General features: G+C 43.5%; 1 protein-coding gene and 1 long non-coding RNA gene across 5 annotated transcripts in view; one reads left to right on the top strand and one right to left on the bottom strand.

Annotated features, from left to right (window-relative positions):
- Positions 1-27,914, top strand: part of PRLR (prolactin receptor) — a 154,680-nt gene that overhangs the window by 110,725 nt on the left and 16,041 nt on the right. For 3 of the 4 annotated variants that reach the window (XM_077116954.1, XM_077116953.1, XM_077116956.1), the window contains 3 exons: positions 1,983-2,047; positions 24,046-24,158; positions 26,866-26,998. In XM_077116954.1, the coding sequence (XP_076973069.1) occupies positions 24,089-24,158; positions 26,866-26,998 (203 nt within the window). In that variant the 5' untranslated portion in view covers positions 1,983-2,047; positions 24,046-24,088. The remainder of the gene's footprint in view (positions 1-1,982; positions 2,048-24,045; positions 24,159-26,865; positions 26,999-27,914) is intronic. The other variant, XM_077116957.1, reaches the window with a different exon arrangement.
- LOC143647219 (uncharacterized) overlaps positions 1-27,914 on the bottom strand; it is a 35,440-nt gene that overhangs the window by 2,367 nt on the left and 5,159 nt on the right. The window lies entirely within an intron of this gene.

Below are 27,914 nucleotides of genomic sequence, written 5' to 3'. Positions count from 1 at the left end.
GGGTGTGTGTGGGAGTGTGTGAATATGAGAGAGAGAAAGAGGGGGAAAGAGATTCTCAATGGCAGGAGGCTCTGATGGCTGTCCACAGCCTCCTGCCTCTCCCTTCTACCTCCATCAGTTGAGTCAGCATGGAGTATATTCAGCGCTCACTTCCTTGAAAGATAGTCCTTAAACTTCTGGATTTTGAAAAGTCTGAAAAAGATTTGAAAGCAGCGTTTGATGTGCCATTCTAATTAGACTGTTTACTTATGCATGGTATGTGCAAAACAAAACTGGGCACTGAATTAGGAATTGTTGTCTTTAATAAGTGGCTGTGGGTATGGATAGGCATATTTCATATCTAAGTCCTAAAATCAATTTTTTCCTAACTCAGATTTACACTACCCTAGCAGTCGCCGCTTCATACCTCACAGATCTGAACTACTCAGTCCCCAGAGTTTAAAATTTCTTATACAGTACCTAGAGCTGGATCCTGGAAGAAGCAAGGTGGGGACTACAGAACTGCATTTCCTGGTAGGCATAGCACAGCTCACATAACTCCTTACTCAGAAGCCCACTGAACCAGCCTGGCAGAACAAGCCTTCTGCACTGTTCTTGTCTGCTAGCTGCCAGAATGCAATATACCAGAATGCTTTTTAAAAAGGGGAATTTAATAAGTTGCTAGTTTACAATTCTAAGGCTGGGAAAATGTCCCAATTAAAACAAGTCTATAGAAATGTCCAATCAAAGGCATCCACCCAGGGAAAGATAACTTGGTTCAAGAAGGCCGATGAAGTTCAGAGTTTCTCTCTAGTGAGAAGGCACATGGTGAACACAGTCACAGTTTCTCTCTTGGCTGGAAAGGCACATGGTGAACATGTCCAGGGTTCCTCTCTCATCTGGAAGGGCACATGGTGAACACAGCATCATCTGCTAGCTTTCTCTCCTGGCTTCATGTTTCATGAAGCTCCCCAGGAGGTATTTTCCTTCTTTATCTCCAAAGCGCTGGCTGCTGGACCCTCTACTTCATGTGCTGCAGCATTCCCTGCTCTCTCTGAATCTCCTTCATTCTCCAAAATGTTTCCTCATTTATAAAAATTTCCAGAAATTTCTCAAGACCCACCCAAATGGATGGAGATATGTCATCATCTAATCCAGTTTAACAACCACTCTTGATTAAATCACATCATCCAGGGAGATGATCTGATTACAGTTTCAAACATACAGTATTGAATAGGGATTATTCTAACTTTAGGAAATAGGATTTTGATTAGAACATGGCTGTTCTAGGGGACATACATCCTTTCAAACCAGCACATGCATCAAACATTATCTACACTAGAAAAGTGTCCTTCTGCAAATGCTTATATGAACCAATGTAATAGAACCAAACTTGAGCTTCAAGTTGAGGGGCCAGATTCACAATTCAGCCATGGCCATGAAAGAATTTGCCAGTAAATTCCACTGTAGGTCTCCAGGACCAACTTCCATAAAACCTAATCTCAATTGGTATGATTGGCATAATTTGACTAAGAGCTATAGAACAGCTAATAGTACTGCTTTGATGTTAATTTTCTGATTTTAATCCTTGTACTGTGTTTATGGAAAAGAATGTTCTTGCTTTTAGGAAAACACACTGACATATTTAGGAATAAAGAAGAATAATGTGTGCAACATATTCTCAAATGGTTCAGAAATTACATTTATGCATACAGAGAAAAAAGAAAATCATAAATCAGATGTGGTAAAATAGTAACAATTTGCAAATCTGGGTGAAGAGCATATGGAAATTTTTCCTTTGCCATTTTTGCAACTGTTCTGTAAGATTGAAATTACTTCATAAGAAGATTACCAAAAACCTCAATTCCAAAAAACTAGAGCCGCCTTATGCCTATCACTGAAATAATAGTGATTTCAGCCAAGTCTAGTGCATTGAGGTGAGCTAGAAATGGCATCTCCTGTTTTGTCATTTCTGAACTAACATGAATCACTTCCTTTTTCAGCTAAAGAACTGATTTCCTGTTCATGGAGGAAAAAGCTGAGGATGTTTTACACATGAGCCCTCAAGGTAAAGAGAACTTGAGTCACATGCCCCTTCCTCACTGCTCATCCATCCTTCTGTCCGTTTCATCTAGGCAAAGATGCAGAGAGAAAATAATTCCAGGCATTCAGTGTCCACAAAGGTCATATTTCTGTTCTCAAAGATCTTTTTAATCTCCCCAGCCTGTCCTGCCACAGAAAACCCTTCTCCATTTTTCTCAAAAAAAATACCAAAAATGTTAATAGTTGATATCTCCTGATGGTGCAATTATGGGAGATGTTTTCTTTATTCTTTGTATTTCTCCATACTTGAGTGATTTTTGACAATGACTGCATTACTTTCATAATCAGAAAAGGAAATATGGCATTTGCATTTATTCTGCCAAGGAGCTCTTATATAAATTCTTGGCCCAGCTTTTTGTACTCTGCTTCAACCCCCTGTTATTGTCCCTGTGGCATCTATCTTCTCATTGCCAGCTGTTTGACAGAACTTATAGCAAGATTCATGTATAGCAAGCTCAGAGTTGCCCCTCTCTGCCAGTGCCAGGGATACCATTTCGTGGCCCCATGCCCCCACCCAACACCAGTCACATCCCGCAGGCTTAACCTCACAAGCTGCCAGTTACCTCTGCAATCTCCCAATGCCATTTTGGTGTTGGGAACGGAAAGAAGTTCTTAACCCTCTTTTTATGCTATCATGCCAACTCTAACACCCATGCCCTTATTCCATCACCCTCACAGGCCATGACCAGCAGGTGAGTAAGTCATGAGGTATCATGACTCCAATTCACAGCTAGAGAAACCAGACCCTATGGCTTGTCTTTGAATACACCCCAGAAAAAGAGACTTAGACCCACTGAGAAAAGCTTGACTTCTGTAATCCTAAGGTTGCACTCTCTTTCAGAGAAAATTAAAAACTAGGTAATTAGGTGGCAAAAATTCTAAGGAAAATTATCCTGGGTTTCTTGAAGTCACCTCTATTGCTAGACTTCCAACACTGAAGAGCCCTTTGAGGGCCATTTGTCAATTTCTGTGTCAAGATCCAAACCTGAGCTTTCCCTCTAGACCAGGGAATCTCAAACACTGCACTGCTGACATTTGGGGCTGGTTAACTCTTTGTTGTTTGTCATTGTCCTGTGCATTGTAAGGTATTTAACAGTACCCTTGTCTTCTGCCCAATAGATAATTGAAGCATCCCACCTAGTGCAAATTGTGAACGCTAAATAAGTGCTTTTAGGTATTGCCTAATGTCCTTTGGGTAGGAAAATTGCCCCCTTTGAGAACCACTGCTCTAAGTTACCTCAGCCCAACAGGAACTTATGTTTTTTATGCCAGTGGACTGCAATCCATTGTGTTCAAGGTATATATTAATGAGTACCTGCAGAAGAGGTACCACAATCATCAAAACTCAGCCTTGACACTGCAGGACTCTGTGGCATGAGAGCCTTATCCTGGAGTATTTGATAACATTGGAACTGGGGATCAACCCAGACTACTGGCTTCTCGGCTTCTTTCTTCCTCTTGATGCCAAATGCCTCATGTGATTTGCTTGAAGACAAAGTCGACGAGGGAAAACAGGACAATGTTGAATACCGTTGTTGAAGAGGTCTAGAAAAGCACCATGTAGTCTGAATTGTGTTGCAAAGCACCAGGATATTTGGTTCCCATTTTTAAAATTTATATATGTATTTATTTATGCATTAAATTATTGCGCAAAAGACTTGAGAATTAGTTTCCAAACTACTTCATAAAATGTGATATTCTAATAAACAATTAGCAGGAGACCCGGGTTTGAGTCCTAGCCCATGTACTTCCCAAACAAACACACAAATGAAAAACCAAACAAACAAAAATTCAACAAATGGCACTGCAATAAGGGGATACTCACAGGGAAAAAAAATGAAATGTGACCCCCACCATACAGCATACACACAAAAAAAACTTTAAAAACAAATAGAGCAAACAAATAAATGCCCATCTTGGGCAGTGGCTTGATTAGTGGCTTGATCCCATCCCCAAATAGTGGCCTGCAGGTGAGGTGGTGGTAGCAGAATTACCTGTAATACCTAGAGGTATGGAGACCCTTGATCTCATTGGAAAACAGGCCCTGAGAGTAAATCTGGAAGCGTTAGGGCTGTTATGTGCTCTTCCTGCTCACCTCCAAGTAAGGCTTGAGTTCCTCTTATTCCCTGGTTGATCTCCTGCCCCAACTCCCACCAACCATTATCCGTCACCCTTTATCCAACTTGGTGTTTGATATGCAAGGAAGTTTCTGATGCCAACAGATAACTGTGAAAATACAGGCAAGAATTTGAGAGTGATCACATGGTCATCCAAGAGAAACAGAAATGTAGCTTAGTTTCAGGGTAAAACAAATGTCCAGAAAAGAACATTCCAAGCCCATAAAAGAATTATGAAACAAAAATCTCCCTAGAAGAGAGAATTAGAATTAAGGGTGGAACTTCGGCACTTTCCCAGGCTCCCATCTGCCCATCTCTGACCTTAACTTTCTTCAGGAGCTTAAATGCAGCCCAGTGCTGGGGATGCCATGCACATTAGAAAGATATGCTTTGAAATGTGTCCAAAATTCTATGCCTGTTATCACCCACCATGCTTGCCTGACAGACCCTCAAATTCCTGTTTTAACTCAAGCATGTCTTAACTCAAAATCTATACACTTACCTAACAGAGATAATCTATGGATAGGAATTTATCAGATTAGCTTGCTGACACGTTTCTAAGAAAGACTTGGAATTGGGATATAGGACAGGCTAATTTTGAGTGCAATGCAAGGACTGAAATGATCAGGTACTGAGCTCTAGACCTGCACTGTCCAATACACTAGCCATTAGCCACACGTGACTATTCAAATTAATTAAATTAAATAATATTCAAAATCCACTTCTCAGTCACATTAGGCACATTCCCAATCCTCAGCAGCCCAATGTGGCTAGCATATTGGATAGAGCTAACAAAAAGCATCATCATAGGAAGCTCTGTTCGGCAGCACTCCCCCAGCTGAGGCAGCTGTTGGCACTGGGCGGGGGTGGGGGGGGGGTTGTTCTGAAATGGGGGGATAAAGAAGATAAAAGAAAGAATGGAATTCCAAAGGGAAAGTAAAATAGAGACAAAGACAAATTTTGCCTGCTTTCCCAAGGGGCCAGCCCTGAACAAATCTGCATCACCATATCACAAAGCTCTTTAGGCTGATTCCTGGAAGTAAGGAATGAATGGGACCTGTTTTTGATTCTATGGCTCCCTGTAAAGCCAAGAGATACTGTGCCCAAATCCTGAAGTGAGTGGACTCAATGCATCACTCACATTCAGGGGTCACCAGGTCCCCAGCCAGCATAAAATTACTGCTTTGGGGGTACAAGGCAGCCAGGCAGTATACAAGGCAGTCTACAAGGGGTCCACTTAGACCTGGGAATTTCCTAATCAAAAGATATTCAAGAGACAAGGGGTACCTTCTCCATCTAGAATTAGATGTGCATCCAAAGTATCTGGGGCACATGGCGATTCTGAGAAATAACTTCACCCCAAAGGAGAACATAGCAATTTGTGGTAAGGTGACACACTTTCACAGGAATAATTCACCTCATCCTCACAGTAATTGATTGAGGAAAGCAGCACAGAAGTGACCCCCCCCCCACCTCCACCCAAACTTTATATTGGAAGAAATCCACATTCTGAAAGAGGAAGATGTATGCCACAGTCAATGTGGCAGGTCAGTGGCAGAGTTGGCTCTAGAAACCACCTCCCTACACTGTCTGTAGCCTGTGCTACCCCTCATGGCTGATAAGGGGCTTACTTTGTACCTCTCCAGATCCCGAAGTATATCAGACCCAAAGAGTGTAGCTTCCGCCCCGTCAAGCTGCAGTCTGGGTTCGCATCCAGCCCAGGCCAAGGGCTGAGCCCCTGAGAGCTTCGTTGTCTCTTCCTTACAAAGTGGCTCATGTGAGCTGCAGAGCAAAAAAGCAACATGGAGTGATGTCTGGAACACTGGCATGGCTTTTCTCAACGCACCCTACCAGACAAACGCTGATATCCTGACAATGGCAAAGAGGAAACATCGCTTATGGCAGTGCATGCGCCAGGCCTGCTGAGCCTGTTTTCCTGGGCGACACACACCAGGCAACAAATGCTGCTTCCCAGGCTGCCTAACACTCCCTCAGTCTGGAGTGGGAGACCCTCGGACATGCCATGGCTTTTCTTTTCTAGAAAAGGACCCAGAAAGCTGAATTCGATTAGTCAGTGTACAGGACTTTAAATAATTTGTTGCCAAATATTTATAACTTATTTTCAAATTTGAAAGGGCTCTCCCAATAAAGGGGTCATTTACATATGAGTATAAATTGTAAACCAGATCCTTTATTTTCCTTTGACATATCATTCTCATAAATAGCATAATAATTATTGGACTTTCATTTCTAAGGGCCTGTCATGGTTAGGGACAGGTGTCAACTTGGCCAAGTTGTGGTACCTGTTCATCTGATTGGGCAAGCGCTGGCCTGTCTGTTGCAATGAGGACATTTCATAGGATTAGGTCATGATCACGTCAGCTACATCCACAGCTGATTCCATTTGTAATCAGCCAAAGGGGAGTGTCTTCTGCAATTAGTGATGCTAAATCCAATCATGGGAAGCCTTTTGAGGAGGACTCAGAGGAGACAGGTTCCATTCCTGCTTTGGCTGGTGAGCCTCTCCTGTGGAGTTCGTCCAGGCCATCCATTGGAGTCATCGGCTTCGCAGCCTGCCCTGTGGATTTTGGACTCTGCATTCCTACGGTCACGTGAGACACTTTCATAAATTTTATATTTGCAAGTGTTCCCTGTTGGTTCTGTTTCTCTGGAGAACCCTAACTAATACATCTTGGTACCAGGAGTGGTTCTTAAGGAACAGAATCTTAAAAATGGGTTTTTATGAATGGTTTTCTACTCTGACTGGGCTCAGAGACACTAAGGACTCTGATTCCTGTAATCAGAATGACACTCCCAATCCATGGACTGAGTTGGCAAAGGAGATAGTCAAAATATCATCATTCGATTCTCCTAATGCTTCGCTTGTACGAAGCCAGACTCTGGGGGATAATGTTTTTGACACTTTTACAGAGTTTTGTAGAAATAAGAGTTATAGAGATGTTGGTTGGTTGTTGTTAGATACACTGTCTACATTAAAGGGTGAAAGGGATGGGCTTAAGGCTTCAAACAAGAAGCTTAAGTGCCGTCTGAAAGATGTAGAGGTTTCTATGAGTATCCTGAAGGAAAATTTTATTTCCTGTAGCCGTAGACTTGAGATCTATGAAAATCAGACTCAGAATCTTATTGTTAGAGTAGCAACTTTACAACGTAAACTGAAATCTCAGTCTTGCATGGTGTCTGCCGTTAAAGTGAGGGCATTGATTGGAAAGGAGTGGGACTCTGAAAAATGGGATGGTGACATATGGATTGATAATGATGTTGGGGGTGAGGTTGAAACCCTAGACCATGCTGAGCCTTCTTTAGATAACCCTGTAATAGTCTGCCCTGAGGACATAGCCGCCCCACCTCCAGCCTGCCTTGAGGAATTGGCCACCCAACCTCCTCCTGAAGGGATTAGCCCTAGAGTGATTAATCCTGTTTCACCAGATGAAACTGCAAATGAAAGCCCTGAAGCAAATGGCTTGGAAGATATTTCTTTTCATGACCCACCCCCACCACCCCTCATTTCTTCTAGACCTATAACTAGACTAAAGTCCCAACAGGCCCCTAAAGGTGAGGTACAAAGTATCACACATGAGGAGGTACGTTATACTCCAAAAGAACTGTGTGAGTTTTCCAATTTATATAGACAGAAATCAGGGGAATATGTGTGGCAATGGATTTTAAGAGTGTGGGATAATGGTGGGAGGAATATAAGGCTGGATCAGGCTGAATTTATTGATATGGGCCCACTAAGCAGAGATTCTGCATTCAATGTTATAGCTAGAGCAGTTAGAAAAGGTGTTAACAGCTTGTTTGGGTGGTTGGTTGAAACATGGATCAAAAGGTGGCCAACATTACCTGAGGTTGAAATGCCAGAACTGCCCTGGTATAATGTAGATGAGGGGATCCAGAGTCTTAGAGAGATTGGGATGTTAGAGTGGATTTATCATGCAAAGCCTGCTCTTACACCCCAGAAATGTCCAGAGGATGCACCTTTTACCAGAACAGTGAGAAATAAATTTGTGAGACTAGCACCATCATCCCTAAAGAGCTCTGTGGTTGCACTTCTCTGTAGGTCAGATATTACTGTAGGAACTGCTGTCACTGAGCTGGAATCCTTAAACACAATGCGGATGACAGGATCCCGAGTTGGCAGAAGCCAGGTGGCAGCACTTAATCACCAAAGACAGGGTAGACGTGGGTATTATAATAGACAACAAACTCAAAGGAGGCATCAAAATTATATGACATGCAGAGATTTGCGGCATTGGCTAGTAAATCATGGGGTGCCTAAAAATACAATAGAAGGACAGTCTACTAAATTCTTGTTGGAGCTGTATAAAAAAAAGAGTTCTAGGTCAAGGGAACAGAAGTCTAACCTGAATTACAAAAACACAGAGTCACGGCCCCTTAACCAATTTCCAGACTTGAAACAGTTTACAGACCCTGAGCCCCTTGAATGAAGGGGAGGCCAGGTCCCTATGGGGGAGAAACCTGTTACACTGCCACAAATTTATACTGTTAACCTTCCTCTAAGTCTTCCCCAAGAGACCGATGGCCTTTTACCAGGGTAACTGTGCATTGGGGAAAAGGAAATGATCAGATATTTCGGGGATTATTAGACACTGGTTCAGAAGTGACATTAATTCCAGGGGACCCAAAACATCACTCTGGACCACCAGTCAGAGTGGGGGCTTATGGAGGCCAGGTGATCAATGGAGTTTTAGCTCAGGTCCGTTTCACAGTGGGTCCAGTGGGCCCCCGGACCCATCCTATAGTTACTTCCCCAGTTCTGGAATGTATAATTGGCATAGACATACTGAGCAACTGGCAGAATCCCCACGTTGGTTCTCTAACTCGTGCAGTGAGGGCTATTATGGTGGGAAAGGCCAAGTGGAAGCCACTAGAACTGCCCCTACCAAGCAAAATAGTAAATCAAAAGCAATACCATATTCCTGGAGGGATTGCAGAGATTACTGCCACTCTTAAGGACTTGAAAGATGCAGGGGTGGTGATTCCAACCACATCCCCGTTCAACTCTCCTATTTGGCCTGTGCAGAAAACAGATGGGTCTTGGAGAATGACAGTGGATTTTCATAAACTCAACCAGGTGGTAACTCCAATTGCAGCTGCTGTTCCAGATGTAGTATCATTGCTTGAGCAAATCAATACATCCCCTGGTACCTGGTATGCAGCTATTGATCTGGCAAATGCTTTTTTCTCAATAGCTATTAGTAAGGACCACCAGAAACAGTTTGCTTTCAGCTGGCAAGGTCAGCAATATACTTGCACTGTCCTACCTCAGGGGTATATCAACTCTCCAGCCCTATGTCATAATCTTGTTCGCAGAGACCTTGATCGTTTCTCCCTCCCACAAGACATCACACTGGTCCATTATATTGATGATATCATGTTGATTGGACCTAGTGAGCAAGAAGTAGCAACTACTCTAGATTTACTGGTAAGGCATTTGTGTGTCAGAGGATGGGAGATAAATCCAACAAAAATACAGGGGCCTTCTACCTCAGTAAAATTTCTAGGTGTCCAGTGGTGTGGGGCATGTCGAGATATCCCTTCTAAGGTGAAGGATAAATTGCTGCATCTGGCCCCTCCCACAACCAAAAAAGAGGCACAATGCCTAGTTGGTCTTTTTGGATTTTGGCGACAACATATTCCTCATTTGGGTGTGCTACTCTGGCCCATTTATCGAGTGATCAGAAAAGCTGCTAATTTTGAGTGGGGACCTGAACAAGAGGAGGCTCTGCGACAGGTCCAGGCTGCTGTGCAAGCTGCTCTGCCACTTGGGCCATATGATCCAGCAGATCCAATGGTGCTGGAAGTGTCAGTGGCAAATAGAGATGCTGTCTGGAGCCTTTGGCAGGCCCCTATAGGAGAATCACAATGCAGACCCTTAGGATTTTGGAGCAAAGCCTTACCATCTGCTGCAGATAACTACTCTCCTTTTGAGAAACAGCTTTTGGCCTGCTACTGGGCCTTAGTAGAGACTGAGCGCTTAACCATGGGCCACCAAGTTACCATGAGACCTGAGTTGCCTATCATGAGTTGGGTGTTTTCTGACCCACCAAGCCATAAAGTTGGGCGTGCACAGCAGCACTATAGTGTAAAGTGGAAATGGCATATACGAGATAGAGCCAGAGCAGGTCCTGAAGGTACAAGTAAGCTACATGAAGAAGTGGCACAAATGCCCATGGTTTCCACTCCTGCTGCCACATTACCTTCTCTTTCCCAGACCAGAGCTATGGCCTCTTGGGGAGTTCCTTACAGTGAATTGACTGAGGAAGAGAAAACTCGGGCCTGGTTTACAGATGGTTCAGCACGATATGTAGGTACCACCCGAAAGTGGACAGCTGCAGCATTACAACCCCTTTCTGGGGTGTCCTTGAAGGACAGTGGTGAGGGGAAATCCTCCCAGTGGGCAGAACTTCGAGCAGTGCACCTGGTTGTTCATTTTGCTTGGAAGGAAAACTGGCCAGAGGTGCGTTTGTATACTGACTCATGGGCTGTTGCTAATGGTTTGGCTGGATGGTCAGGGACTTGGAAAGACCATAATTGGAAAATTGGTGACAAAGAGGTCTGGGGAAGAAGTATGTGGATAGACCTTTCTGAGTGGGCTAAAAACATGAAGATATTTGTGTCCCATGTGAATGCACACCAGAGGGTGACTTCAGCAGAGGAAGATTTTAATAATCAAGTGGATAAGATGACCCGTTCTATGGATACCAGTCAGCCTCTTTCCCCAGCAACTCCTGTTATTGCCCAATGGGCTCATGAACAAAGTGGTCATGGTGGTAGGGATGGAGGTTATGCATGGGCTCAGCAACATGGACTTCCACTCACCAAGGCTGACCTGGCTACAGCCACTGCTGAGTGCCCAATCTGCCAGCAGCAGAGACCCACACTCAGCCCCCAATATGGCACCATTCCCCGAGGTGACCAGCCAGCTACATGGTGGCAGGTTGATTACATTGGACCACTCCCTTCATGGAAGGGGCAGCGATTTGTTCTAACTGGAATAGACACATACTCTGGATATGGGTTTGCTTTCCCTGCACGCAATGCTTCTGCCAAAACTACTATTCGTGGGCTTACAGAATGCCTTATCCATCGTCATGGTATTCCACATAGTATTGCTTCGGATCAAGGAACACACTTCACAGCAAATGAAGTGCGGGAATGGGCACATGCTCATGGAATTCTCTGGTCTTACCATGTTCCCCATCCAGAAGCTGCTGGATTGATAGAACGGTGGAATGGCCTTTTGAAAACTCAATTACGGTGCCAACTAGGTGGCAAAAACTTGAAAGGCTGGGGTAATGTTCTCCAGGAAGCTGTGTATGCTCTGAATCAGCGTCCACTGTATGGTGCTGTTTCTCCCATAGCCAGGATCCATGGGTCCAGGAACCAAGGGGTTGAAATGGGTGTGGTGCCACTCACTATTACTCCTAGTCATTCATTAGGAAAATTTTTGCTTCCTGTCCCTGCTACCCTGAGTTCTGCTGGTCTACAGGTTTTAGTTCCAAAACGGGGTATGCTTTCTCCAGGAGAAACAACAGTGATACCACTGAACTGGAAGTTAAGATTGCCACCTGGCCACTTTGGGCTACTTATGCCTCTGGATCAACACACCAAGAAGGGGATTACATTATTGTCTGGGGTAATTGACCCTGACTATCAGAAGGAAGTAGGACTGCAACTACATAATGGAGGTAAAGAAGAGTTTTCTTGGAATATAAGAGATCCCCTGGGGCGTCTATTAGTACTACCATGCCCTGTGATTAAAATCAATGGAAAACTGCAACAACACAATCCAGGCAGGACCACTAATGGCTCTGAGACTTCAGGAATGAAGGTTTGGGTCACCCCACCAGGCAAAGAACCACGGCCAGCTGAAGTGCTTGCTGAGGGGAAAGGGAACATGGAATGGGTGGTGGAAGAAGGTAGTGATAAATATGAACTTCGACCACGTGATCAGTTACAGAAACGAGGATTGTAATGCTGTTTTGTTTGTGTTATACTATTTAAGTTGTAAGATATCAAGTTTACGAATGAATGTTGCCCAAGGATTTGCACGCTATTCTGGAGAGATTTAATGTGTTTCCAGTTATATGCAGGACAGTTGAGTATTGTCAGGTAAAAGAAAAAATGTGTGCTTATTTGTTTTCATTTGGAAATTAAGTATGGTCTAAGGTGATATATATATCACCAAGTTGACAAGGGGTGGACTGTCATGGTTAGGGACAGGTGTCAACTTGGCCAAGTTGTGGTACCTGTTCATCTGATTGGGCAAGCGCTGGCCTGTCTGTTGCAATGAGGACATTTCATAGGATTAGGTCATGATCACGTCAGCTACATCCACAGCTGATTCCATTTGTAATCAGCCAAAGGGGAGTGTCTTCTGCAATTAGTGATGCTAAATCCAATCATGGGAAGCCTTTTGAGGAGGACTCAGAGGAGACAGGTTCCATTCCTGCTTTGGCTGGTGAGCCTCTCCTGTGGAGTTCGTCCAGGCCATCCATTGGAGTCATCGGCTTCGCAGCCTGCCCTGTGGATTTTGGACTCTGCATTCCTACGGTCACGTGAGACACTTTCATAAATTTTATATTTGCAAGTGTTCCCTGTTGGTTCTGTTTCTCTGGAGAACCCTAACTAATACAGCCAGTTAGAAAGATAAGCAATTATCTTGCTAGTTAGGCAGCCCAGATGTTGTTGAAAGAAGAAGCAAATTTGAAAGAACATATTATATGTGAGTGAGAAAGGGTAACTAAATCACATAGAGACAGGATGTGCTTGTACAACATAGAACGAAGTGAGGGAAAGAGAGGGGGACTTCGGTACTCAAATGATGCCAAGATGCATCAGAGATGCTCAGACTTCTGGACAGTTAGTAAGGAGGTCCACTGGCTGCCCCCTCTTCATCCCCACTCTTTGGACTTCAGTTCCTCCTGCTTTACATGACAAAGACAACAGAAGCTTGTGGGGCCAGAGTAAAACAAGCACCCAGCTTCTTAGAGGAAACTCAACTGAATTTATTAAATTCCTCGTTAATAAAATGAGCCAGCCCTTCTCCGAGGCTCTTAAAAAGGAGTTTTTCCATGAAATTGCTTTTCATCCACATGTCAGAAGCTTAATGGCAAATAATGGCTAGTCACCCCCTGGGTACGTTAAATAAACCTAATACAGAACAGTGGTGGAAATCTGAGCGGGGCAATTTTTAAAAACAAATGACTTGGAACATTAAGAACTGTAGAAATCACTCATTATTGCCCCCAGAGGCAGACACATGCTCAACCGCATGGGCAGATGAACCCAGCAGCTGCTAGAAATTTAACTGCAACACATCTGAGCCATTCCTCTATTCTACCCTAGAGGGGACTGTTTCCATATATTTATGCCACTAGATGCCAGGTTTTCATTAAGACACTGTTGGGGGGAGGGGGACTTAAAGTATTTATTTGGATTTTTACCCTTCAATACAAATGGTATTGGGAATTTGTGGTTCTATAGCGTGGAAGGATGGGAATATGTGGTCCTATAGCATGGAAGGAGCAAATATTTGGTAACAATAATTCAGTCAATTCATACCCCCACCGCCTCCACAGAAGTTCTGGTTACATTTCCCAAGGAAAAGACGCCACTGTACCTCAGCTCAAGACCCTCCTTCTGCTTGAAAAGTTCTCAGGTTGGGAAGGATTCAGTAGAGGAGCAGTCAGCAGTGAGGGAATGGAGGAATTTTCACGAACACTTATATAGTCCTCCTCATAGGCCTTGGCACTGTTGTAAGCCATAATAAATAGTAAGTCATTGCAAATACAACTTCATTACAGCTCTATGAGACTGCATCTGCCATTATTCCATGATACAGATGAGGAAACTGAAGCACAGAGAAGTTAAGTCAGTTGCCAGAATTCCAACCCAGATAATCTAGCTCTAAAATCCCTATTCTTAAGCACTGCACTTTGCCGCCCAAAGTGGTGAAGGGAGCAGAAACAGGAGGCTCTTAGCACCCTGGATATGCAACAAGGAAATCTGTACCCTCCAGAAGGAGTAGACATTACTTCAGAGAGGCATGAGGATAAGTATGTTTTTCAGAATATAGCAAAACAGAACATTCTGGCATCTTTGCTCTATCAAGCCTAATATCCTAGGCACTGTCCTGAACATTCCCTTCCCTGGGAATTTACATTTTAGTGAAGGGAGACTTGCTATCAACAAATAAATAAGGAAGAAACATCATGACTCAGAAGGTGGTAAATGCTATGGAGAAAAGTAAATCAAGGAAGGGAGTCGAAGTGCAAAGCTGAAATTGCAAAAGCAATTTGAAGAGGGTGGAAATGAAGGCCTTGCTGAGAAGGTGATATTTGATCAATGGCCTGAACGAGGTGAGGGATTGATTGATAATTGAATGAATAAATGATGTTCAAGCATAATCAGCTATTCCATTGAGACCTCAGAAAACAAACAAATGAAACAGAACAAGACTCCTTATACCAACCCAGGCCAACTTCCTCCCCTAGAGTAACTCAAGCTGATCTGGTTGCATCTACTCCTTGTTATCCCTCGTATGACTTCTGCCTCTCCCCCTACTGAAGGATTCTCTGCAGAACAGAAGGGGACAGAGCCACAGTCCACCATTTAAATGACCAAGGGAATTTTTTCTGATGCAGGGGTTGCATGGTAGCACTTTTGCACCTTGTTCTGGTGTATAAGTTAGGAAGAACTGAGCTGATGTTGCTGTTATTAGTATATCTAGATGCATAAGTTAAGGCTGAGCATTTTGTGCTCAACGGGAAAGTGAGCCAGCTATGAAAACAGATGTGCTGATGGAAATTAGCAAATGTGAAAGTGTGAAACCTTTGGAAGAATGCAGATATTAAACTTGGTTGATAACAAGAATGCAGGGGTAGGCAGGATAAAGAATGTAGAAGGAAGAGTAGAGTATTCACTTGACTGCTCATCCACTCTCTAGGAATAAGAGAAGTCAGATGAGGAGTCAGGACCTGAAAACCACTCATTCCTTCCAAGAAGAGCAGGAACCTCTGGGCGTGCACCATCAAAGGAACTGCAAAGACAGGAGGGAACAGTCAGCAATTGCAAGAACAAGAGATCTTAGCAAACATTTAAGTAGACCTGGTTATAGGCTGGGCACTTCTTAAAACTTTATTATAAATATTAACTGGGCAGCTGCAAGGAATGCAGAAAGACATTCCAGCTATGCAAGAGGGATGCTGGGGCTGACAGAATGAGGGGATGCTGGCTGACCTAGTTGTGTGCCACTGATCTGGGCATCAGGCTGAGATCCAGGTTCTGATGGACCCAGTTATCTAAGAACTAGAGACTTTGCAGTTGTCAAGGCAGGTTAAAGGACCAGGCCAATAGGGCAGGACCAAATGCAAGGTTTCTCGTGTTCCCCTTACTGGACAGACATTCATCCCAGAGCCTCTGGGTAGGGTTCAAGTGGTCTCAGCTGTGGAACCCATGGGCGGAGGTGGCCAGGCAGGTCAGGCTGCAGTTAGGAAAGGCAAGCTGCTTTGGGTTTTTTCCTTCGTTAGCTTTGTTGTCTGTCTATTTTGTTTCTTTTTGCATGCCATATTTAAAAAAACAGTTTGTTAAGCAATTTGGGGTCCCATGGAGCTCTGATGCAGTTATCAGCAGAAAGGAACAGTATAATACTTGTGCCATCAACACACAGAGGCAGCCATGAGCAAGGCCTGAGAAGAGCCAGGTTAAGTCAGCACAGGAGAGGGGCACAGCAAGGAAAGACAAGGAGCCATCTCCCTGGGAAGAAAAGGAGGAAGGAACAGATCCTGGACACACAGGGTACCTCCCAGTCAACAATGGCTTCCTATGCACTGCTATCAAGCTGGAGAATGAGTGAGCTCCGGTTGACATATATAGAGATTAGGGATGTTTTAAGGGGTGCATTTAGGTGGTATTTCTTCTAATTGTGTAGTGGCTCAGAAGTAATTTTTCCATTCTTTCACAGAAAAAAAGCATTAGGGTGGCCTCAAAGTTTCAACTACACCATTTCTCATGTCACATGTGAGAGCATTGAGCAGAGGGGCGGAGTTAGAGGTCTACTGGTAAATACTGAGCAACCTCTCTCTGAGAAGAAAAAGAGAGGGTTGGGGTGTGATGGAGATATGGATCCTGGTTTAAATTATCCCAGTATGGCTCACTTCAAGCCAACAACATGAGGTACATTGGTGCCATTCCTGAAAATGTAACAGTTGCCTCCCTTTGACAGGTATGAGCTGGCACCTCATGAGAAGTGCCCAGCTTGGATCTTTCCTCTCAGGAAAATGCCTTTTCTAGGCCTAGAGGATAGAGGAGCCAATTCTACTTCCATCACTAGCATCTTCCTTCCCCAGTTCCTTCAGCCCAAGCTGAGGCACTCAAACTTCCACTCTTGGAAGAATCACCTGTAGCACTTGCTAAAAATGAACACTCCTCCACTCTGACCTCCAAAGATTTTTTTCCTCCAAAGATTTTGACCCATTGTCTCTGTATTGGAGCTCACTGATCCCTAGAACAGACTCTCAAAATAATGCTCCCAGGAATACCTACTACTATTGAAGGACAAGGGGACAGATAGGAGACCACCCTGGTTCCCTAAGCATCATAGCTGGGGAGATCCAGTGTGCTGAGTGACCCTGTGTCAGGAAGAGAGCAGCCTTGGGGGGCTCAGAACCCACAGTCCCAAGGCCCTCTGGCCTAGCCACTCCAGCTGTGGCCAAGTTGGATTTGGTGCACCTGGAGCTCCTACGGGCAGGGGCCATTTGCCACCAGCACAGACCTGAATCCAACTTCTCCCTCCATATGCCATCACGAACCATGTGGCATTGGACATGTCCCAGGCTTCTTGTGAGGGTGAAGTGAGTTGCAAACTTTAATGCACTTCAGAAAGCACCTGGCATCCTATGATGCGGTTTTTATCATCACCCAGTTCTGAGCTCACTGGAGGCTTTTCAGATGTGGTTCTTGGTTTAAACCACTTACCTCTTTGAGTCCCAGTTTTCTCATCTTTAAAATGGGAGCAGTAATATGATAATAATAGCAATAATTATAATAATATTAACTTCCCTGCCCACTGTACAGGAATATATAAGGATAAAATGTGATAATGATATGCAATTGTTTTATAAACTACAGAGTTCCATTTGAATAAAAGTTTTTTCATTTTATTTTGATAGTTTTGTTAATTTCAGGTAGGACGAGCACCCAAAGACTTGGATTCCTGTCCCTTCTCCCTACCTGCAGTGATGGTGGGTGGAGCTCATTACATTTCTGAGCATCAGTTTCCTCTCCTGTCAAGTAGGGCCCCTTAGCAGAGCTACTATATGTGTTACGTGGGATCAGGTCAATCAGTGGTTCTCAATCCTGGCATCTGGAATGCTTTTTAAAAATACATGTACATTTTTTTAAATGTACACTTTAGAATCACCTGGAATGCTTTTTAAAATACATGTACATTTTAAAAAATATCCTTGTCCAAGTGAGACCAAGTTGGAATCAATTAATCAAAATCCCTAAAACCAGGACATGGGAAGCTCCCTACCTAGTCTAATGTGAATCATTATTGAAAACCACTCTGCCTATGGAACAGCTTTATAAACTGCAAAACATCATGTAAAATTTATCTGTGCTTTTTTATTGTTATTAATTGGTCGATGATCCCAGGAGGGATAGTTCCTCTGAAAACAAGGCCAATGTGTATTTTACACCATGTCAAAAGTGTGTCCTGGCCCAGGAGAATTGAAACTCATCCAGTTCCTTTCCTTGCATTCAAGCCAAGAAGAATGAGTGAAAACAAAAACACTTCACATAAAAGACAAGATTGGGGTGGTGTGGTGAGTGAGCCTCGCTGTGGTCATTCAATTTGAGCACAACGCCTGCAGCCACAGGGAAGCAGTCAGCATTCTGTCTTATTAAAGTGATTCCATTGCAGAGGCGCATACACTGCAGTGTGGCAATTCATCCCGATCAGGTTAGGAGTCCAGAGATCTTTATGTTTAAGGCCCTAGATGCAGTACTAGTCCCGAATCCATTCGAGTCCTGAATCTCTGCTAGCCTTTTCCCTCCAAGAGAAGGCAGCCATCCCCAGCAGACCACACCCCCTCCTCGTTGATGCACATTTACTCAGGGGTTCCTGAGAGAGGAAGAAGGGAGGGTGTCTGGAATCAGGAATCAGAAGTCAGCATTTTACAGCAGTCCTCTCACTGTTTCTAATAACTTTCACACAGCTGTGATGTCCTGTCCTGTCTCATCTGCAGAGTTCTAACATGACAGGCATTTTAGATAGAAGTAATTCCCTTGTGGAAAGCTCCAGAGGTTTCCCAGAAAATGACATCTCAAAACAGAGAAGAGGAGCAAAACCTGTTCCAGAAGCAACAAAATGGAAACTTTAATCATTGGGGTGATAAAAATAAAATCATAAACAATCACATGAGCAAGGATCATCCTGTGAAAGCTCAGACAAACGTGTTAACACGAGTAGATAGATGTTTCATGGCTGTGGCATATGTTTGGTAATCATCACAGAACAGGATTAGCAAATTAGCAGATCAGAGCTAGAACCTCTACCTCCCCACCCGAGGCCCAGACTCTCAATGTCTACATTAAGCACCAGCTGCCATGCTCTTCTTAAAGCATCTTTGGATTCCTCCATCAAAGACAGAAAATGATGCTGGTTCTGAGTCCAATGTCTAATAATATTAACATAAAGATAAAGATCTCTGGGCTCCTAACCTTCTCAGGATAAATTGCCACTCTGTGCTATTTGCACCTTTGCACTGGAGTCACTTTAATAAAACAGAATGCCGACTGCTTCCCCATGGCTGCAGGTGTTGCACCCAGTGTCTGATCATTTCAGCAGAGTACAAGTCATCCCTTAAGCAGACTTTCAGTCCACCATATCTTAGAGTTTTGTTCTGTTTTTTTCACCCTTAAGACTTCACTGATTCACTCATTCTTTCTCCAAACAGTCATTTTGACCATTCACTTTGGGCTGACCTTGTATAATGGTCTTAATTTTGAGCATGGCTTGAAATAGTGAATCCCTCCTGCTGCTCTCTCTACCCTAAGCGGATTATGTCCTGTTTTCCAAACTCAGTGTTGGCATTCTGTACTAGAAAGAAAAGCCAGACTCCTGGAAACCACAGGGTACATGTATGCTTCTCTCTCTGAGAATTTTATTTTAGCCTCAGGCCATCCAACCCAGATGGGGCAAGGCAAATAAGAAGGCCCAGCAGCCCAAGGATTTCAACCTAGCAGAGCCCAAAGAAAGTACCTAGTGCCGCATCTCACCCTTAAAGCAATGGATGAATATGTCTAAAGTTTGTTTATAAGAAAATACCCTTTTTTTTTTTCTGGGATAAGAAAGGTATTTGAAATATAATTTGGGTTAATAGTTAAGAGATAGAAGCAGGCAATCCAGTGACCATTGGAAGAGAGCTTAAGTTGGACCCAGAGTAAATATGAGATGTGCAGGGTTTCCCTGCCACCTGAGTCTTGATCATTACCTTCCGATCTTAGCAAAATTCCAGCCAAAAACTGGAAACAGCTCGAATGTCCATTAGCAGCAAAATGAATAAATGATGTTATTTCATACAACGTAATATGAATAAAAATGAGTGAGATTAAATGGAAAGAAGGTATGTAAAACTACAGGTGACAAAGAGGATGAATCACACAGCAAGGCAGAATTAAGGAGCCATATACCACACTTAAGAAATGGATAGCATACGATTCCATTTAATTTAAAGATCAAAAGTGGACAGATAACTACCTGTAATGTAGAAGTCAGGAGAGTGGCTCTTTGGATAGGAATGAGTAGAGATCGGAAGGAGGTATGAGGGGGATTTCTGGGATGCTATTAGTATCCTATTTCTTTCTTTCTTTTTTTTTTTTTTCACATGGGCAGGCACCGGGAATCGAACCCAGGTCCTCTGGCATGACAGGCAAGCATCCTTGCCTGCTGACCTCCGTGGCCCACCCAGTATCCTATTTCTTGACCTGGACGGTGACATGGATGTTTTCACTTTCTGATCATCCACTGAGTAATAAACTCATGATTTGTGCATGTGTGATGGTCTTTAATGAAATCCAAATCTTGGATTGGTCTCTTTTGGTTTGTCAGGGAGTTGGCCTTGCAAGAGCTATGTAGGGCCTCAGAGTCCCCTGTGTAGCAAGTTGGGTCCACTTCTAGAATCAGAGAAACTGAGGCAAAATTCTGAGTATAGCATTGAGGTGAAGGTGGCTGATAAAGCTGAACATGGTGAGGACTGCACTGAACTTCAGGACTACCCTGACACTAGGACTTGGGAGCAAGTGGCCACAAAATAGCAGAACTGAGATTTCTGATATTCAGTATGGGCTGGGGGCTGGATGGGCCACTATGTATGATGGAGTCCAACAGTGGGTGTTGCAAAGGATGAAGGGCTGAGGAGTGGTGGGTTGGAAGCGCACATTTGCTCTTTTTAATTCTCTTTTGGCACTCCCTCCCTAATGCAGATAGGAGGCTCTGCCCCAGTTCTGGGACTGTGCCCTGATTTCCCATCTGGGTGAAATGGCTGTCTCTCAAAAGCACAAGCTGGCAGGGCATAAATTGCTGGACCTCTTTCTCAGCTTCTGGGCTCAGTGGGAGACACCTGGCTTGATGGGAAAAGATGGTGATGGGAGGTTTTTGGAAAAGGAGCATGTAGGCAGTATCAGAGTTGATGCAGAGCAAAATGAGGAAGAATGGATTTTCATGATGATGCTGTCACAATAGGATGTATTATAGTGGAGGAATATTTTTATAAGGTGATTGATGGGGAAGAGCAGAAAGATGGGAGACTTTTTGAGGATACAAAATCAAGGAAGCCCAGGAAGATAGTCATGGGCAAGGTGTGGAGACTGTTGACTTGCTACAAACCTAAATCCAGTTCCAAGACTTGGAGCTTCTTAAACCACAGCCACACCCAGGGAGCTACTGAGGAGTGAAGCCTAAAATAATTGTCTTTGGACTGAGTTGCAGGGCTAGGTTTTTCCTAATTGGACTCCAAATATTTGGAGCTTTCTTACATAGTACCCACCATTAAAATAGCTGATGGGCCTTCTTTCAGTGTTCTAACCCCAAAATGGGATGAATAAAGAAGGCCCATGCTTTCCCTTGATCTAGACCCTCCTCGCATTGGGGAGTGGACTCAGAGAGACAATATCCATATTTATCCCCAGCCCAGTTCCCGGAAGCTATGAAAAATGGTCATTATACAAGCAGGAGGTCTATCTAAGCTCTGTAAAGCAACACAGAGCAGCTCAGGGTATCATTTGACATAGCCCCCTTATGAATGAGCAGTTGTAATCATCTTTCTCTCTGAAAGTTTACATCCCACTGTATTTGCCCTCCTCAAGGGTAAGTTGCATAATGAGTTGAGAAATCATTATTGAAACATAAAGCCGACCCCACTGAGAACGTCAAATTCTTGGTCCAGGGATTATTAGGCATTAAAAAGTGCACGTGGTAGGAAGCAGATTTCATCTTAGGAAATCCCAGAGGAAAGTTTTTATTTTTAGTCCATAAAATGCTTCCTGAAAGCATTTTTATAGGAAGAGCTTATTTCGGAGAGTATCTTTGCACTCAGACCAAAGCACCAGAGAGTATAAGCAGAAGGCAATGTCTACTCCTGCCTCCCGCCGTTCTTCTCCCCATCCCAGCATTGTTTTCTATTTGCTTGTTTTTGGCTTTTGGTTTTTTGTTTTTCTTTTTTGGCAAAACGCATGGAGTCCTGATTTGGAGGAGCTTTCTGGATAACATCTGGCCTCACTCGAAAGGGTGATTTATAGCACGTTGACCTCAAGCATTTTGATGCAATGCCCAAAATAATAGGGAAGTCTCAATAAAGGGTTTTTATAGAAACCCTTCAGCCAATGGGCAGAATTCATCCCTGAGCCAGACACAGAGAAGAATCCATTTTCTTAGGAGCTATATGACCCTAACAAAGCTAGGTTAGTGAGATCAACAGTGTTTGAGACCCCCTGGCTAAGCAGGGCCAAAAGCTGAGATGACCCCTCTATAGCCCTAGCTCATCTGCTCCTGCTAAGGATTCCCTGCCGGCCAAGGCTCAGCGTGCTGCCCTCCCTGGGTCAGCTTTTTTCATCTCCACTGTCTCCACCATAGAAGGGGGTTTAATTGCACCATCCAGGTCAGGCTTTCCTTGTGTCAAATGGTTTGACAGGCTCTGCCAGGGCCAGATTTCTCTATCCCATTGGTAACTGATTGACAAAGTACTAAAACACTCTGTACCTTGGTTTCCTCATCTGTTATAAGGGGATGGTCATAACCTGTACTTATTCATGGGGGCTTTTAGGAGAGCTAAGTGAAATTTAATTGATTAAGGAAGTCAGCATAGAACTTAACCTATAGTAGATGCTCCAGGAGTGGTGAGCATAATTTCAACCCATTTGAGTCTTTAACATCTTGGCCTAAATTAGCTGACCTTGAGGGACTTGATGGAGTGGGTGGTTAATATGCTTGGCGGGACATTTAGAAGGAATCTGGGAAGAGCAAATGGAAAGGCCTCAATGAATACACCCAGGCTACCTCACATTTCATCAGGAGCAGTTACTGAACCAGGGGCCTCAATATAAGAAAGTTGCTTGATGGTGCCTATGAGCTCCAAGCATCTATTGTCACTTAGATTTATATCTGAGAGTAGATCTGGGAGGGAGGATTCGCAGGTGGAGAAAACCTTTCGAGAAGTTGCCTGTTAGGTGGTGCCCAGCTGGCATATAGAGAGCCGTCCTCTGATTAGCAAGAATGGACAAAGGCTGGTGTTTAGGGGCTCATCAAACAACATTCATTCTTCTCAAACATTCCAAGATGAGCGGTCTGTGGATTTTTTTCCCTTGACTTAAAAAGAAAAAACAAAAAAACATGAAATTTAAAGGGAAATTTAAACCATGTGTTTCTGAGAATTTATACTTAGTTAATCAAATCTATAATTTTGTGCAACTTGTTTGAAGTCCAACAAGACTAAAGGGGCTTTTTCAAATGTCTTTTAAAATCCTTTTCTTTTTCTTAGAAGGGCATTTAAGAGGCTTTGAAAGTTGTTCCAAGGGTAAAAAAATATATATTAATATTAATAATAAATTGCTCAAAACTCTCAACCCCTGCAGTTTCAAAATTTCCTTAATACCCTGAGCCCAAGGGATTTGAGTTATTGCTGGGGTTTATCATCTCTTATTTATGAGGCTTTTCAAAGGGGAAAAAGAAATCACGTGGAGGTTCACGGGAGTTCATTGTGTGGTTTATGGCCATGTCCATCGCCCAGAAGATTTCTAGAGCCTTTGTGAGCCTGAACCTTCAGAGGAAGCCCTTCTAACTCGGCAGCATCGATTAGGCCAGGTTGGAGACATGACTTTTCAGCTTGGATTATTTTTGGCTGGTGGATCAGAGCCAGAGCCCTCCTAGAATGGTTCTCTTGCAAGACCCATGGATACAATCTAGGTCATACAAGGTGGGCAATATATTGTTAGGCAAATGGGGGTGGAAAGAAAACAATTTTTTGTTGGGGTGTTTGTAAAGCTGCTGACTGTCCCATGGCTGCCTTGAACATTGTCATCTAATGACCTCTGGTGGTGGAATTTTTCCCAGCATGTATAGATCAAGGTTTTTGAGCCAAGCTACCTGACCATGTTACATTTTCCTACATTCCTTTCCTCTTGTTTTGTCATTCCCATTAAGTAAGGAGCTGGAATCCATTGCAAACAACCAGAATGAAGTGGTGCATGTGCCTGACCTGACCACCATTTCACAAAAGTTGCCTGGGGCCTTCTCTTTCAGAGAACCACTGACACCTTTCCTGTTGAAAGAGAAGGGAACCAAAATGAAGGAAAATGTGGCATCCACAATTATCTTCATTTTGCTACTTTTTCTCAACACCAGTCTTCTGAATGGTAAGTAAGAGACTGTCCTGCCCTCTTTAACTGCCCAGGGTGTTCATTAAGAGGGTGGAGAGTTATTGCAGTCCTCTTGCAGTGCAGTTGACAGAGATGAAAATGCTTGCGTCATTAAATGACTTGCAGTATTTTGGACACGTGCAAAATCTCTTAGCTATGCTCTTCCTCCCATCATCATTATGATTGTGTAGTGAAACGGCTCTGATAATGACAAGACCTGGGTTCCCGTCAGGCTCTGTCAATTCTACTTGAGCCAATTCCTTAATCTCTCTGGGTTTCCACATTTGTAAAGTGAGCATTGTGATGTTTCCTCCACCTCAAATGAAATAATGCCTGTGAAAAATCCTTTTAACTGTATAGAGGTGTAAGAGATTGCTCTTACAGGGTGGGAAACAGGTATAGCCAATTCAGTATTATCTGTGCTCAACAGACAATATGCAGTTCACAGCTGAACAAGTATGGGTGTGGTATGCCTGTGTATGTACATTTCAGCGTGGGTACCTTTGTCTCTTTGTGTGTCTATTCTTGCAGTAACTATGGGGTTTACTTCTCTGTGCAAATGCTTCTGTGGTGTACCTGTGCATATACACTTCTATGAGTGCTTACTTCGCTCATGCATTTGTGTGTGCTCACTTCTGTGTGTGTGTCTGAGTGCAAATGCTTCTCCACGTGTGTACCCATGTGTGCCAATGTGTTCTTCTATATGCATGTGCTGGTGTGCATTTCTGTGTGTGTGTGTACTTCTGGTGTGAACTCTGTACGGGCATGTGTCTTGTACCTATGCATGTGGTATGTGTGTGTTGCCCCTGTGTTTCCCTGCATTTTATGGGGACAGTGAGATAGTCCATTAGTTTAACTGTCTCCTCTAATGGGGGTGAAAGGAGCTTTTGACTAATTGCAATTTCACAGCTTTACCCTCCTTTCTTATGTTTCCTAAAAGTACTATTTATAGCCCATGAAATAAGCTTTCAGAGGGAGAGAGAAAGGAAAACAGAGGTCAAGATAGTTCATAAAGGAAACACGAAAGAAATCATGAATAATTGCCCTAATTGGCTTCTGAGTGGGCCCATCATTGAACCATAGCTTGCTTGTTTGTTATTTGTTTTTAAATAAACTTTTCTTTCTATTTCACATACTCCTCCCACCCATCCATCCACGCACCAAAAAAAAACTCAGATTTTTGCCTATGACTCCCAACATTCTACCCCATGAAATTATCCTGAAAAATTCTCCCTAGGGGAGAAGCAATACTGTAAATATTGGCAGATCTGGTGCCAGGCTGCCCTTGACTAGACTCAGCTGGGACTGTTAGTAGGGGCTAGCCCAGCTCCAGCTGACACTGTCAGCTCAGTGTCCTCAGCCCCAGCCATTCCTGCCACTCCATTCAATTCTTCCTTCTAGCCAGTTTTGTCTTGTGCCCCGTCACCCACTGTTGATTCTCTCCTGGAGGTCTCCACCAAACTTTCCCCTGTTTGACCTGGTGCTTGTCTAGAAGTTTTGTCCACATTGCCAGGACGGGGCAGGGCAGAGAAGCTAGCATGGGAGATAAAAGCAAAGTGAGATCCCTAAGTTGATGAGCTCCACATCTAAAAGCTCTCTCCTCTCTTCTCCCAACTTCTGGAACAAAACAGAGGGCATCCAGCAAGACAAAAAGGAGGATCAACAGGTTATAGGGATGAGTGTGATTGAACTTCCAAACACAGCAGCAGCAGGGTAATTTCCCATGGTCATCTTCCCCTGTTGGGCCTGACAGCCAAAGAAGTAAAAAGAAAGCCACGTCACCAAGAACTTTGTGGCTAGGCAACTAAATTATTCTGTCCCCTTGACATTGTGTTTTTCATATTTCCTTGTTCAGGCCTTCTAGTTTCCAGTCTGAGATTAGACACAGCTCTTAATAATAATGATAACTAATGACCAGGAAAGGAGCTACCTTATCCCCTACCTCCTGCTGTCACTCTTACTCTATAAAGAATCACAGAATTGCAAGGAAGTCCTCTGTCACCTCACCATAAAAAAGACTCAAGGGAAGAATGGGGAAATAAAAGAAAAGGGGGATTAAAAACTAAGAGGTAGAGATGGGGACGGAGAAAATGGGAGATAGACTGTTGGACTGGATCATAAGATCAAGGCTGAATGTCCAAAAGGAAAAGTAAAGGGAAAGGAAGGAAAGAAGATAAGAGAGAGTAAAGAAGCAGCTGAGGGACAGTCTCAGATAAAGACAGCATCCGTGATACAATGAAAGAACAAAAGATCAGGAGAAGAGTTAGAGATAATGGCATGGGAATGGCAGAAAGATGGCAAGTGGTGAAGGACTCTGGGATTGCAGAAGAGCTTCAGTCCATATGCATCCATCTCCCTCTCAATGTTCACCCTTCATACCATTACTTTGTTGGTATCTCATGAGTTACTGATCCTCACCCAGATTGTGGGTCTCTCCCTCCATCTTGAAGTATGCTCCCCCACCCATAAGCACCCCTCCACCTCAGAGCTCTACCCCTAGAAATTCTGCTAGCATGGGGCAGCCCTAGAGGGGTGTTGCTAGATGCTGATGTGTTGGCATTTCCAAGCACCCACCCCTAGGCATACTCATCTCAAGACCACATTACTGTCCTAGGTTCCTTCAATCAACTTCTGTCACTAGCAGAATGGTCCAATGGTTGAATGAACTTAAACTCTGATTTCAGTGGTTTCTGGCTTTTTCTAGGACAGTCACCTCCTGGAAAACCTGATATCATTAAATGCCGTTCTCCGGAAAAGGAAACATTCACCTGCTGGTGGAAGCCAGGAACAGATGGAGGACTTCCCACCAATTACACTTTGACTTATTACAAGGAAGGGTAAACAGTTCTCTTGTCTTCCATCAAACTCCACATGAGTTGCCAATCTCCTGGCTAAAATAACACTGATTCTGAGTTAGAATTACTGCCTCCCTGCAGTTACACAGATAAGGCTCATACTATGGGGGTAAGATGAGACTGTTAATGTCCGTGTCTGCATTCTCCTGTTACATCCGTGAAATGTTCTCTCAATATGCAAATGCTTACCAGCCACAGCAGCAATACAAAATTAACAGGGTTTCAACTTTCCTAACTCCCCCAAGCTTAGATTGGAGCTTGAGGCTACAGATCAAGTGTTTCCTAAGTGCTCTTTAATTATCAGATGATCATTATAAACCTTCTGCCATTTATAATTATTTTTTAGTGAACAGATTACTATTGCAACATAAGAGAATTGCATAAAACTGTGTCATGGTATGTTAGCTTTCAATCTTCTTTTATACCCAAAAAAATAAAGACAGCTGTAAGGAAAAGCAGATTATGATTTTTCCTTAGCTAATTACTGATCCAGGTGCCATTATTTCCTAGAGGGCATTTTTAGCCGGAAGGTTGCAGTGGCCATTAAATGAAATCAATTCTGTGCAGGTCTTTTGTTGCACTCACTATGAGACCCTCCTGAAAATTCCTGGGAAAGTTGCATCTTTCCCCCATAAAGAAAGCATTTAGTTAGTGACAGCACTTTGTTTTACACAATGCCGTCATTCCACGTGGGGTCCAAACAGGCTGCATGTAAACAGATTTCAGAAACTCAAACTGTCAGCCAAAATTGAAAAAGCCTCAAACCCTGTGTTGTGTGTCTTGAATTGAGTCTCCTAAGTCTACATAAGACAAGCCTAACAAGCCCCTTGGGCCTGAAATCTTTCCTCTCAAAGTCACTTCACTCCCTTGCTGACTTGGTGCAGATGGAAAAGAACTG

Source organism: Tamandua tetradactyla, chromosome 9 (genome assembly GCF_023851605.1).
Source record: "Tamandua tetradactyla isolate mTamTet1 chromosome 9, mTamTet1.pri, whole genome shotgun sequence".
NCBI classification, from domain to species: Eukaryota; Metazoa; Chordata; class Mammalia; order Pilosa; family Myrmecophagidae; genus Tamandua; species Tamandua tetradactyla.
The sequence above is the reverse complement of the archived record's forward strand: the minus strand, read 5'-3'. Positions and strand labels throughout refer to the sequence as shown.